Genomic DNA, 12,430 nt, shown 5'->3' on the forward strand with positions numbered 1-12,430 from the left:
AAGCCGTAAGCGTGGTAAGTAGGTACATGGCAAATCCCGGAAAGGCACATTGGCAAGCCGTCAAGTGGATTCTTCGGTATTTGCAGAGTACTTCTAGCACTTGTATTGAGTATGGGCGGAATGGAGATGACTTGATTGGTTATGTGGATTCCGATTATGGTGGTGACCTTGATGATCGGAAGTCCACTTCGGGGTATGTGTTTTGCCTCGGTGGTTCGGCTATTAGTTGGAGGTCGGCATTGCAAGAAGTGACCGCCTTGTCAACAACGGAAGCCGAATACATGGCTTTAACGGAGGGGTTTAAAGAAGCCCAATGGCTTGGTGGCTTTGTTGGAGAGTTGAGGTCGGAGAGATGTGTTCCTATGATGTATAGTGATAGCCAAAGCGCTATACACTTGGCTAGAAATCAAAATTCTTTTCATAGGAGGACAAAACACATCGATGTAAAGTATCACTATATTCGAGATACTATTGCTAGTGGCAAGGTTGCACTAGGGAAGGTGCATACTTCAGAGAATCCGGCGGATATGTTAACTAAGCCTTTGCCGGTTGCAAAGTTTGAGCATTGCTCAAACTTGGTTGGTTGTTATTAGCTATGTTGTTTATTTGACACCCTTGTAAGGGTGGTTACACCTTTTGTAGGTGGTTTCATCTTTGTTGAAGATGTTGGTTACATCCGTTGTTTTCGGATGGTTTTTTTTTGTGAATACTTGACATGATTGATTATCTTGTCAAGGTGGAGAATTGTTGGAATGTGACTCGAGAATCAATCGAGGCTTGACATATAAGCTAAGGGGAAGAATTGCTTGTGTTAAGCAAGGAAGCATTGGATGGGTCAACTTCAACTGGGCATATCTCTCAAACTACTTAGAGTTTTGAGGTGATTCAAGTTGGAGGTGAAAGCTTGTTTCAAGAGCTTTCCAATGATAGGTCATAAGCTTAATTCCGATAAGAAACGAGGAAGTTATAGCTGTTTTACTACGGGCTGTCTGTGCTGATGCGAACAGGGGAAGCACGTCCGTGCCATATTTGGCACGTCCGTGCCATATTTGGCAGTAGCTACTGAAATGAGTTATCTGGGCTTGCACGTCCGTGCCATATTTGGCACGTCCGTGCCTTCCTGATACCCTGTCCAGATCTGTCGGGGGTATAAATACTCATTAAGGGTATTTTGTTTATTATCCCCAAATTGAGTGAAACACAATTAGAGCTAGGGTTTCTTGTTCTTGAAATCCTTGTGCTTTAGAGTGGAAATTAGTGAGAGATTACTCTTGTAAACACTAATTGAAATCAATACAAACATTCTCCTTGTTCTTGGGTGGGTTTTATAGTCTTCAAGTAATTGCTTGAAGGATTTTCCCACCTTCCAATTTTTTGTCTCTTTTACTATCAAATTTCCTTATTGTTTTTGCTAATTACTTTAATTATCAACCATTTGCTCTAACATAGTGCATTGGCCAAGTCCATGGCAATTTGCAAGCAATTGCTCCAAGAATACCATGAAGCTCCGTCTATATTGTGAATGTGATCATGTAACGTGCCATTGGAAATAAACTCGTAGACTAATAATGGGACTTCAACCTCCAAACAACATCCTAGAAGTCGTACCACATTTGGATGTTTTGTTCGTGCTAGGAGGATCAACTCATTAATAAATTGTTCAATTTGACCCTCATCCATGAACTTTGATCTCTTAACTGCAACAATTTGATTATTTGGTAATAATCCCTTATAAACTGTACCATAGCCACCTCGACCAATGATCCTTTCTTCCTTGAAGTTCTTGGTGGCCACCATCAACTCATCAATAGTAAAGACCTTTACTTGCTCCATTTTATCATGCGTATTGGGGGTTATTAGTTGATTCAACAACAAACCTCCATTTTTTTGAAAGAACGATTCTTTCATTTTTGAAATCCTTCTTCTCTTCCCGGCAAAGATCATCCAAATGAGTGCAATGAGTAAAAATAGGGAGCCAAAGCCAACACCTGTGAGTTGACAAAGTATAATTTCCATTAATAATGGAAGTGTAATTTCCTGAAAGAATTACTAATAATAGTGGAAAGATATAACTAAATGTGTAAAACAAAGAAGTTAGCTCATGCTATTTAACAATTAGTACCTAAGGCAACCTTCATTACAGGAAATTGTCGTTTGCAACCCGTCCCTTGTTTTCTACCATCACCAGCATATCCTGATGGGCAAGAGCATGTGTAGTTTCCTGGTATATTCGTGCATATCATAGAGCATGGGCTACTACTTGGATCCGCGCATTCATTAATATCTATGCACATTAAAAGAATACAAAACAAAAATTATCTCACTCTTTGCAACAGTAGTAAATTGCAAATGCTGAATTGCAACATTTTGATTTCAAAATTGAAAAAAAAAAAAAAAAAAAAAAAAGGAATAGGAATGCATGAATCTTGTACATATTATCATGCACAATATTTTGTTAAGAATGACTTCATTGTCTACAAATAATATTTGTTCAAACTACTTAATTTTTCTTTTTACATGGAAATTTCATGATCCAACCAAGGTGTAGAAAATCCATCTTATATGACATAGGAAGTAAATAATAAGGTTGAATCTATCTGTTACTCCATATATGAATGAACAAATACTTGGTGAAGTTGGTATCGTGCATATACCTGAGCAACCAGGAGAAAGATATGGATGGCCTTCATAACCAGGAAGACAACTGCATCGATAACCTCCAATACCACTATCAATGGCGTCGACACAAGCAGTATTTTGCACACATGCATAAGAGTGGAGATCATGTTGAGCATCGGCACATGTATTATTTTCTATGACCCAATCTAGCACCAAAGGAGCATCGTATATTGTCCGGTTTATAAAGTTGGGGTCATTAAGATCTGGAATCCCACGAAAATTGAAACTTTCTTGGTCTGCCACAAATGAGTACCCACAAGGGTTATATGTCACAATAGTCGTGTGGTTACTGTAAAAAGTATCAAATGCCAAAGAATAAGATCTCATCCCGTCAAGTATAGAGATTTGACAACACCCGATGCCATTGCATTCACTTGCAACAACGTTATTGGCCTCGAAGCTGCAGTTTGCTGTACATGTTACACCCCCGTTGCCCATCGTTACAAAGGGAGTGATGTCAATGTTTGCCTCAAAATTTGCGCTATCCTGACATCCTATAACAAACAACTTGTTTGCAGTACCTGCATATAGTAGACACTAATTCATTTGAATGTTTGAAGCACAATTTTTATTTTTGATTTTGTTTTGTTAGGTGCACATTTAATAAATAGAATCCAAATTATAATGTCACATATCATATGCTTGCGGGTTAGGTTCTTATCATAGACTTCCCAGTTGCCACTGTGTTGAAATCATAAATAGAGTTATTAGAGAGGGATCGGAAAAGAACTTTTTATATATCCAATCTATTAAAAAACGTAATATTATATACTCAGTATATATGCATTAGAAGTTATATATTGACCCATGATCATGCCTAACACTAACCACTAAACCCACCACTATAATGTCCACTTCATACTAAAGCATATTCCTATACATTAGAAGTTAACTATACACTAATAACAATTTGAAGCAAATATTCCAACACATTATATAATTTATATTGCATACCTGACACGCTGTAGGGAGCTAGTGTTGTGAGGAAGTTGAAGGTGATATAGGCCGAGGCAGCAGGGGATATTTCAGCTGTCGAGTTGAAACACATATAGCTTACTTGGTTTTTAAGACGGATGTGTGTTTCGGATATATCGAGGATCTCCATTGTGTGTCCATTCGTGTCACTGGCTGCAGGTAGAAATGCTTTTGGAGGATTGAAGGAAGTCATGCAAAAAATGTCGTACCACATTCCTATCGAGCAACCAGCACCCAAGCCAACCCCAAATGGGTAAGGGATGGTTAGGTTGCCGCATTTTCGTGGGCAGTGGGGCTTGGTGATGTCCGTGGCAGTAAACATTGTCATTGGTGACTTAGAGCAAGCTGGAATCGTCGAGAGTAGTAAAAACCACATCCATAGCCTAATTATTGACATGAATAAAAGATACATGGCTTGTTGATTCATCGGATTTCCTCAAGTGTTCTTCCTAAATACTTCGTATGTACTACTAGCAATGAACTAAGAATGACAAAGGATTTATAATCAACTAGCTTAATACTATATCCTTTAAATAAAGTAGTAAACATGAATTCTCATGAAAGAATGTGTAACAACACTAATTAAAATAGTATTTTAGTTATGTCCGAAAAATAAAGAAAAAATATATTATATATTCTGTTAGAGAACCAAATCAACCAAAAGGTTAAGCTGATGGTTGAGGTCCAGGAATATGTTTTATACTCTATCACGCCCCTTTACACGAGATCCCGTTTGGGCTCTCATACCCAACGCTTAATATTTCACTTGAAAGTGGGGGGTGGATGAGATTAGAACCCGTGACATTTGTGTCATGCTGACTCTGATACCATGTTAGAAGACCAACTCAACTAAAAGTTTAAGATGATGGTTGAGGCGCAGGAATATGTTTTATACTCTATCATATTCTAGTTACACTGTTACATTACCAACGAAACCAGAAAATACTCTAGTTTAATTTCTAACAATATTGCATTGTGAAGGGAGTGTTGATTTTAGACTGGAATTCATTTGAATTGTCCACAATCCTATGATTTTTAATCAGAAAAAACTTTTGACCAGCTTCAAGTTGGCATGATCCATTGCATTTTATTATGAAATCACTGTCAATTATCTTGTTAGGATCGGAGATCATGGCACAGATAGAGCTTAGCTTGTTAGAAAAAATTAATCTAGAAAAATCTAAAGAAATGTCTAATGTAATATAGTCTAGAAAAATCTAGTGAGATAATATCTAAAGAGTCCTAGGATAATATAGTAGAATAATCTAGCTAGCATTAGATATTATCATATTTTATATGAATAATCTAGATTGATTAAGCTATGTAACTCCTCCTATAATGTGATAGCCTAATCCAACAAGATAGCTAACTGGACTATAATACCCCTCGTGATTGTTTTAAAAGGATTTGATATACTATTCATATCAACAAGGTGCATCTTCCTTTTAGGGAGTTCATTTGCTAAGATACTCTACAGTTAAGCGTGTTTGGCTGGGAGTAGTCTTGGGATGGGTGACCTCATGGGAAGTTTTCCTCGCGATTCATGCATGATGATTGTTCTAACCTTAAATATATTTGGTGAAGTGAGAAAAGGATAATTCCTACACCTGTCACTAAGAGAGCAAGTCTACTTCATAATTCCAAGGAGGTTCAATCTAATTAACTAACATCTTTGCATCAAACGAGAACAAAAGCATCGTTTCATCATGCAAAATTTGTAATTGCAGCTATAATTCGTCATTGATCACATCACTTGATTAGGGTGATGAGAATCATGAGATCAAGCATATAATTTAATTGGATGACCCTCACATTCTAAAAGAAGTTGACAAACGCTGTGTGCGATGACTGATGAATTGAAGCATGGACGGCATGATATAAATTAGATGGTTTATTATATAATTGTAGGAAGTTTTCATCTATGTTTATCATATTATATATACTTTATGATATATTTTATCTATGCTCTTCACTTCACTAGGTAGTAGTATATTGGTGAAATTTGGTATAAAATTACTTATCCAACTCATCTTAGAAGATGTATAATGGCCTGGCAAAGCATTATTTCGTTTGCTCTCCTACTCTTCACATCTCTTTCGCTCATTCCTTTCATAACCGCCAGTCATCCTGAATTAATAGGCTTGGAATGTGACTACTCAAAGGGCAATAATTATATTGAAAATAGCTCCTACCACTTAAACCTCTTGAGTGCCTTCTCTAATCTTACTTACTTTTCCTCTTTCAATACCTTTTCCAGTCTCACTGCAGGATCAGATGAGGATGCCACAAACAAAGTTTATGCCTTATACGACTGTCGACTTGACCTCACACTCCAGACATGCCAGGATTGCATTGAAGACGCCACAAAGTTTCTTTTAAAGATGTGCCCCTTGAAAGAGTCTATGGCCGTATATGGGGTGTGTAAAATTACTTCCTTCAATTCGCACAAACTATTGTACTCGCACTTTCTATATATATATATATATATATGTATGTATATATATTTATATACATACATACATATATATATATATATATATATATATATATATATATATATATATATATATATATATATATATATATATATATATATATATATATATATAAACTAAAAAAAAAAAAAAAAAAAAGAGAGACAAGAAGAAACAAAATGAAACTTCATAGATTATGTTTGTTAAATTAGTGCATACGAGTCCTTGAAATAAGCTAAAGCCAGTAAGTATACAAAGCTAGACATTATTAGAAACCATTTCCTTATTTCATCGAAAAACTAACAAAAACTAACCAAAACATGATAATAAGATATTTTGACAAAGTAAAACACTAAAACATGCCCCACTACTCTAACCATTAAGATAATATCTTGCCAATAACATATTACCACTACTTACATACTAATCTAAAGGAACACAACCAACACTGTTATGTAATGATCTTTGGTATTATCCATATGAGGAATTTAGGTAACTTATACCAAAGGTTAGGCCAGCATTCTTCATCTCATGCATATATGATGATTCGATCAAAAAATACCAGCGTCAAATTATTATATACGAGTATATTTTTATTGCAGGAGTGCATGTTACGCTACGCAAACCGTCCAATCTTTGCTATGATGGAGCTGAGGCCCTCGTTTATTGAATGTGTGATTAGTACGCCTGATGGAGGTGAATTGAATCGAACAATTGAACCGATCTTTACAAGGCTTATAGATAAAGTCACATCGAGAAATTCAGCGCAGTATTTTGCTGTAGGAGAAGGGAGTTATTTTGAATATCAAAAGGTGTATTGTTTAGTGCAATGTACTCCGGATATTAGTAGGGTGCAATGCAAAGAGTGCTTAATGAATGCCTTGAATTACACGCTTCAATGTGCAAATACTAGTAGTGGGTTGGGAAGCTATCACAATGGACCAAGCTGCCAGACAAGATATGGAGTTTTTCCTTTCTTTGATCTATCCTCATCATCTCGTCATCCAGTTCAACCTACGGCTTCTCCTCCCATTTCGCCACAATTAAGGACAAGCAATAACGGAGTTCAAATCAAAACTCAAATGCTTTCTTATACTCTATTTATCACTCTTTTATTTACTATTTGAACTTTGTTAAAAACGTGGTAGATTCTAAGGACCGATGTACTAAGTTATTCTTAGTCCCATAAAACTATCCTAAGTTATTTTAATTCTCACATAATTATCCTTAAACTATTAAAAGTTACCCAAATTACCTAGTTACTTATTACCCTTAAAATATTAAAAATTACCTATAGTGTCATAAAATTAAAGTTACCCATATATTTTTCCTTTTTCTTCGTGCCACTATGTAAATTGTTGTACACCCAGTCTTTTAACATTTGTCCAATCTAAATTACTAGTAAGGACACTATATATATTATAGGAAATAATGTAGCTATAATACCAGTCTTTTTTTTTTTTTTTTTTTTTTTTTAAGGTAAGGATAATTTTCTAGTAAGTAAGGAGAAATTTATAGAATCGTATCCCTTTTACAGGGATGAAAGGAGGGCCGCCAGTCATTAGGCCAACCTTGATTCTCATGTATTCAATGAGTGTTTCTATTCAATGTTTTCAAATCGCATCCGGCATTATACATGTGGTCCATTGAAGATAATAAAATCCTAAATATATAAGAATCTCCCATTTATGTTGATACATACAACAATTTTTTAATGTATTTTAGAAAAGATTATGATATAGAGTTGAGTTGTACTGTCTACACCCATTTTTTTTAAAAAAAAAAATTTCCTGAGGATGGAATTTAAAAAGTATTCATGAAACTATAAATCTGGCAAAAACTAATAGATTATTGTCATAATAATTCTTGCATTATAGAATCAAGTCATAGTTGGGGTATAGTTGGAGTTTAGTTGGGATGATTTTAGTATTGTTTTTGCTGATGAATGATTGGAATGTAGTACGTTTCCTAGGTCAAACATATTTGAATCGAAGTTACTTCTCTCCCACTATTCAAAACAATAATGAAATAGCTAATAATATAAATATTATTTATACGTATTTTGATGATACCTAAATGTACAAGGTCAGCATCCTTATTAGCTTGTTAAATATGATGCTAAGCACCCTAAGAGCTGCAAAAATATTAAACACGAACCAACGACCTTTAAATTTGTATATCTTTCCAAAAATAAACATAAATTATGGTTTCGTCACTTTTTCATGGCTTCCACGTAACATGTTGTGTCCTCTTTATTTTCACTTTTTGTCTTAATTGTGTTTCTTCAACTACTGAGGCGACTAAAGAGTTTATTGTGAGAAATGATTACATATGCGACGATACCAAGGGCACCTATACTAGTAATGGTACTTTTAGTTCAAACCTTAAACTTGCATTTTCCAATCTCACTACTCTCTCTTCTTCACGCATCTTCTCCAACATCACGATCGGATCTAACGCCGCTGACAAAGTCTACGCCCTTTATGACTGCCGGAATGACATTTCTCTAGATTTATGTCACCGTTGCATTGAGGACGCCATTAAGAGTATTCTAGATCTTTACAATGATCAACCTAAAGAGGCCATTATCATATATGAGGTAATGAAAGTGTAATCGTTCATATATATACTTAATGCAGATTTCCATTCCGTTTATATTAAATCTTATAGAATGACAATACATTTAATGATTTTTTTGTAAGAAATTAATCCCTTCGACCCATTATTTGATGCCTATTTCTCAAAACACACGGAAATTAAGGAGAATGGTGGAAGTAGAGGAATATTCTATGAAAATATAAAAAGTAGAGAATATTGTATGGGAATAATAAAAAGTAGAGAATATTGTATGAAAAAAAAGAAAAAGTAAATAATGATTTTTTGTGTATATCTGCATTTTGTATGGAAAAAAAAAAGGTAATGATTATAGTTTATTTTTAGAAATAGGCACAACATTTTGAGACATCCAAAAAGGAATACAGGCACAAAATCATGGGATGAAGGGAGTACCTAATAAAACCCAGATTTTGTGAGAAATTATTTTTAAAAAGGTAAAATGTTGTAAAATACTACGTTAGATCATTGTCATATATTAGGTATTTTCTCATAAAATCTGATTAGGTAATTTCCGACAAAAAATTCAAAAAATGATATTCCATTCTCAACAACCAATTTCATGATGCGGTTATTTTTTTAGTTTTTTTGGTGAAGAAATTTGATTATAAAATGTACTCAATTAATTTGAATTTCCATTACATTTGCTCTCTTTTAACCAGGAATGCATGTTACGCTATGCAAACCGCATGATCTTCTCAACTATGGAGCTCACCCCAAACTATACGAATTCACCAACCGTAATATCAAAGAGGCTATCAAGTCAACCCTCGAATCACTGATTGACGAAGCAACCAAGGAAAGTAAATCATCGAGTTACTTTGCAGCTAAGCCTATGATTCGTATAGTGGATAGGTACTTCTACTTTTTGGTGCAGTGTACACCAGATCTAAGCGGGGTACAATGCAAGGAATGTTTGACGAATGCTTTAAATTTCACGGTCGAATTGTGTGCGAGTGATCATCGATTAGGAGGTCATATTACGGGGCCAAGTTGCGAAATGAGATATGAAGATAAACTTTTCTTTAATGTGTCGTCGTTTAACCATAATTATACTCCGCGGCCGGTGAAGACCATGTCTACACTTACTATGATTCTCTTAATAGGTTCTTGCATTGCACTTGTGGTATTACTTAAGATGTGTTTACAAAAGATCTTAAATTGGTGTAGAGAAAGAACAAGGTTTTGAGTGAAGTCTTAAGTGAGAAGAGGGATCTTTCAGGGAAGATCTCGAGCTGCAAATATTAGAGGGGATAGTTGTAGCTCAAGTTCCTCAGCTCATAGGTTGTAACAGAGTTGTTGTTGGTCTATTTTAGTGGAATGTTTTGAGTCAAAATCTCTTGGGACGAGGTTTTTCACTTCCTATTAGGCCTAGGAAGTTTTCCTCGTATAATCTCTCTTGCACTATTTCTCTCCTTGCGTTAAGTTTCTTTTAATTCCGCAAAAAGGGACTAGCAAACTCAATACTACAATTCACCCCCATCTTGTAGTAATTCATCTGAATTACAGTTCAAGATTAGAAAATGACTCTTTTTAACTTGTTCGAATGCTGACTTAGCCTGATCGATGTACCAAGCTTCACCTATGAGTAGATAAGACGGGTGATGGAGTTCAACGGGTGATGGAGTTCAACGACGTCTCATGTAAGGATATTCTTTGTTTTTTTTTTTTTAATAAATAATGTAATAATTGTTGGGTATTGAGAATAAAAGGATAAGAAAGAATATATAATAGAAAGGGAAATACTTGTTTTTCTTCAATGAAATTAACAAAGTACATCAAGTGGCCTTTTATAGGCTTAAGAAAGCAACTAACTGAATATAAAAAATAGGAACACTAAATAGAAGGTGGGCTACCCCACTAATCCTTAATTAAGAACCTAGATAAGAAAATAGGTAATTATTCCTTAGACTAAGTAAGCAACGACTAAGTTACTGCTATACTAGAAAATAGGAACCAACTAACAACCTTGACTTGACTTACTACTTTGAAGGACCAACTTCAACACTCTCCTTTCCTTCAAAGTCTGTCACACCCATCTGTTTCCTGAAGTAGTCATGCTTGACTTGTGGAAGAGACTTTGTGAAGATATTAGCTACCTGATTGTTCGTCCCGCAATGCTTCAAAGCTACTGTTTCTCTTGCAACCAAATCTCGAATGAAATGATGCCTTATATCAATATGCTTTGTCCTGCTGTGAAATGTTGGATTTTTGGTCATAGCAATTGTTGCTTTGTTGTCACAGAATATCTCAGTCACACCATCTTGAACTTGACAGAAATCTGCTAACAATCTTCTTAACCAAACACATTGACAAGCTGCTGCAGTCACAGCTACATATTCAGCCTCAGATGATGACAAAGCTACCACATCTTGCTTCTTGGAACTCCATGATACAACAGCAGAACCTAGGGAAAAAATATAACCCGAGGAACTCTTTCTTCCTTCTGGACAGCCTGCCCAGTCACTGTTAGAGTAGCCAAACAACCTGAAACTTGAGGTTTTTTTATACCACAATCCAAAATCAACAGTTCCTGCTACATATCGTAAGATACGCTTTGCTGCCCCTAAATGATGCTGTGAGGGGTTATGCATAAACCTGGAAATTACACTTACAGAGTGTGTAATATCAGGTCTAGTATGTGAAAGGTAGTTCAGACCTCCCACAATGCTTCGAAAGAACCTTGCATTTGCCATTCCCGTACCATCATTAGCCACTAGCTTCTCATTGACATTCATTGGTGTGGGCATAGATTTACAGTTCAACATATTAAACCGTTTAAGCAAATCAGTTGCATACTTTCTTTGTGAAATAAAAATCCCATCTGGACATTGTTTCACTTCAAGCCCAAGAAAGTAATGTAATAGTCCGAAATCAGACATTTCAAACTTTTTCATCATGCATGACTTAAAATCTTCAACCAATGACTCACAAGACCCCATATAAATCATATCATCAACATAAAGACAGACTACAAGAAAATCAGTACCTTGTTTTTTTACGTACAAGGTTGGTTCACTTTGACTCCTTTCAAATCCACTCTCCCGAAAATAAGAGTCAACTTTACTGTACCAAGCTCGTGGAGCTTGTTTTAGGCCATATAGTGCCTTGTTTAGCTTGTAGACTTTGCCTTCTTCATTGTTGACAAGGCCATCAGGTTGAGCAACGTAGACTTCTTCTTGTAGTTCACCATTTAGAAAGGCCGATTTAACATCAAATTGATAAACTGGCCATCCAAGTTCAGCTGCTAATGATAAGAAAATTCTCACTGTTTCAAAGCGAGCAACAGGGGAGAATGTCTCTTCATAGTCAATGCCTTGTTGCTGTGCATATCCTTTTGCGACCAACCGAGCTTTGTGCTTTTGTACACTACCATCAGCGTTGTACTTAGTTCTGAACACCCATTTCAGCCCAATGGTGTTCTTGCCTTTTGGTAGATCAACTAGCTCCCATGTCTTATTTCTCTGAATGGCTGACATCTCTTCACACATTGCATCTAACCACACTTGACTCACTGCAGCTTCATCATAACAAGTAGGATCAGATGCATAAAGAGCAAAATCACAAGTTGCATATACCTCACTTAATGATCTTGTCTTTCTTGGAGGTGATTCACTGGAGGAACTTGACGGAGAACTTGCTTCAGAACTTGTCATATTGCCTGGTGAGGTTGGTAGTGAACTGTGGAG

General features: G+C 35.7%; 2 protein-coding genes across 2 annotated transcripts; one reads left to right on the forward strand and one right to left on the reverse strand.

Annotated features, from left to right (window-relative positions):
- Positions 1 to 1,440: 1,440 nt before the first annotated feature.
- Positions 1,441 to 3,982, reverse strand: LOC145591756 (wall-associated receptor kinase 2-like). The gene is made up of 4 exons (XM_081648259.1): positions 3,634 to 3,982; positions 2,655 to 3,173; positions 2,123 to 2,284; positions 1,441 to 1,988 (listed from the first exon to the last, which is right to left on the reverse strand). The coding sequence occupies exons 1-4, from the start codon at positions 3,980 to 3,982 to the stop codon at positions 1,441 to 1,443; spliced, it is 1,578 nt and encodes a 525-aa protein (XP_081504385.1).
- Positions 3,983 to 5,699: 1,717 nt separating this feature from the next.
- Positions 5,700 to 8,742, forward strand: LOC145591757 (putative cysteine-rich receptor-like protein kinase 23). Its single transcript, XM_081648260.1, has 2 exons — positions 5,700 to 6,071; positions 8,425 to 8,742. The coding sequence occupies exons 1-2, from the start codon at positions 5,700 to 5,702 to the stop codon at positions 8,740 to 8,742; spliced, it is 690 nt and encodes a 229-aa protein (XP_081504386.1).
- The last annotated feature ends 3,688 nt before the right edge of the window (positions 8,743 to 12,430 follow it).

This window comes from Chenopodium album, chromosome 18, assembly GCF_948465745.1.
Source record: "Chenopodium album chromosome 18, dcCheAlbu1.1, whole genome shotgun sequence".
Taxonomy (NCBI): Eukaryota; Viridiplantae; Streptophyta; class Magnoliopsida; order Caryophyllales; family Amaranthaceae; genus Chenopodium; species Chenopodium album.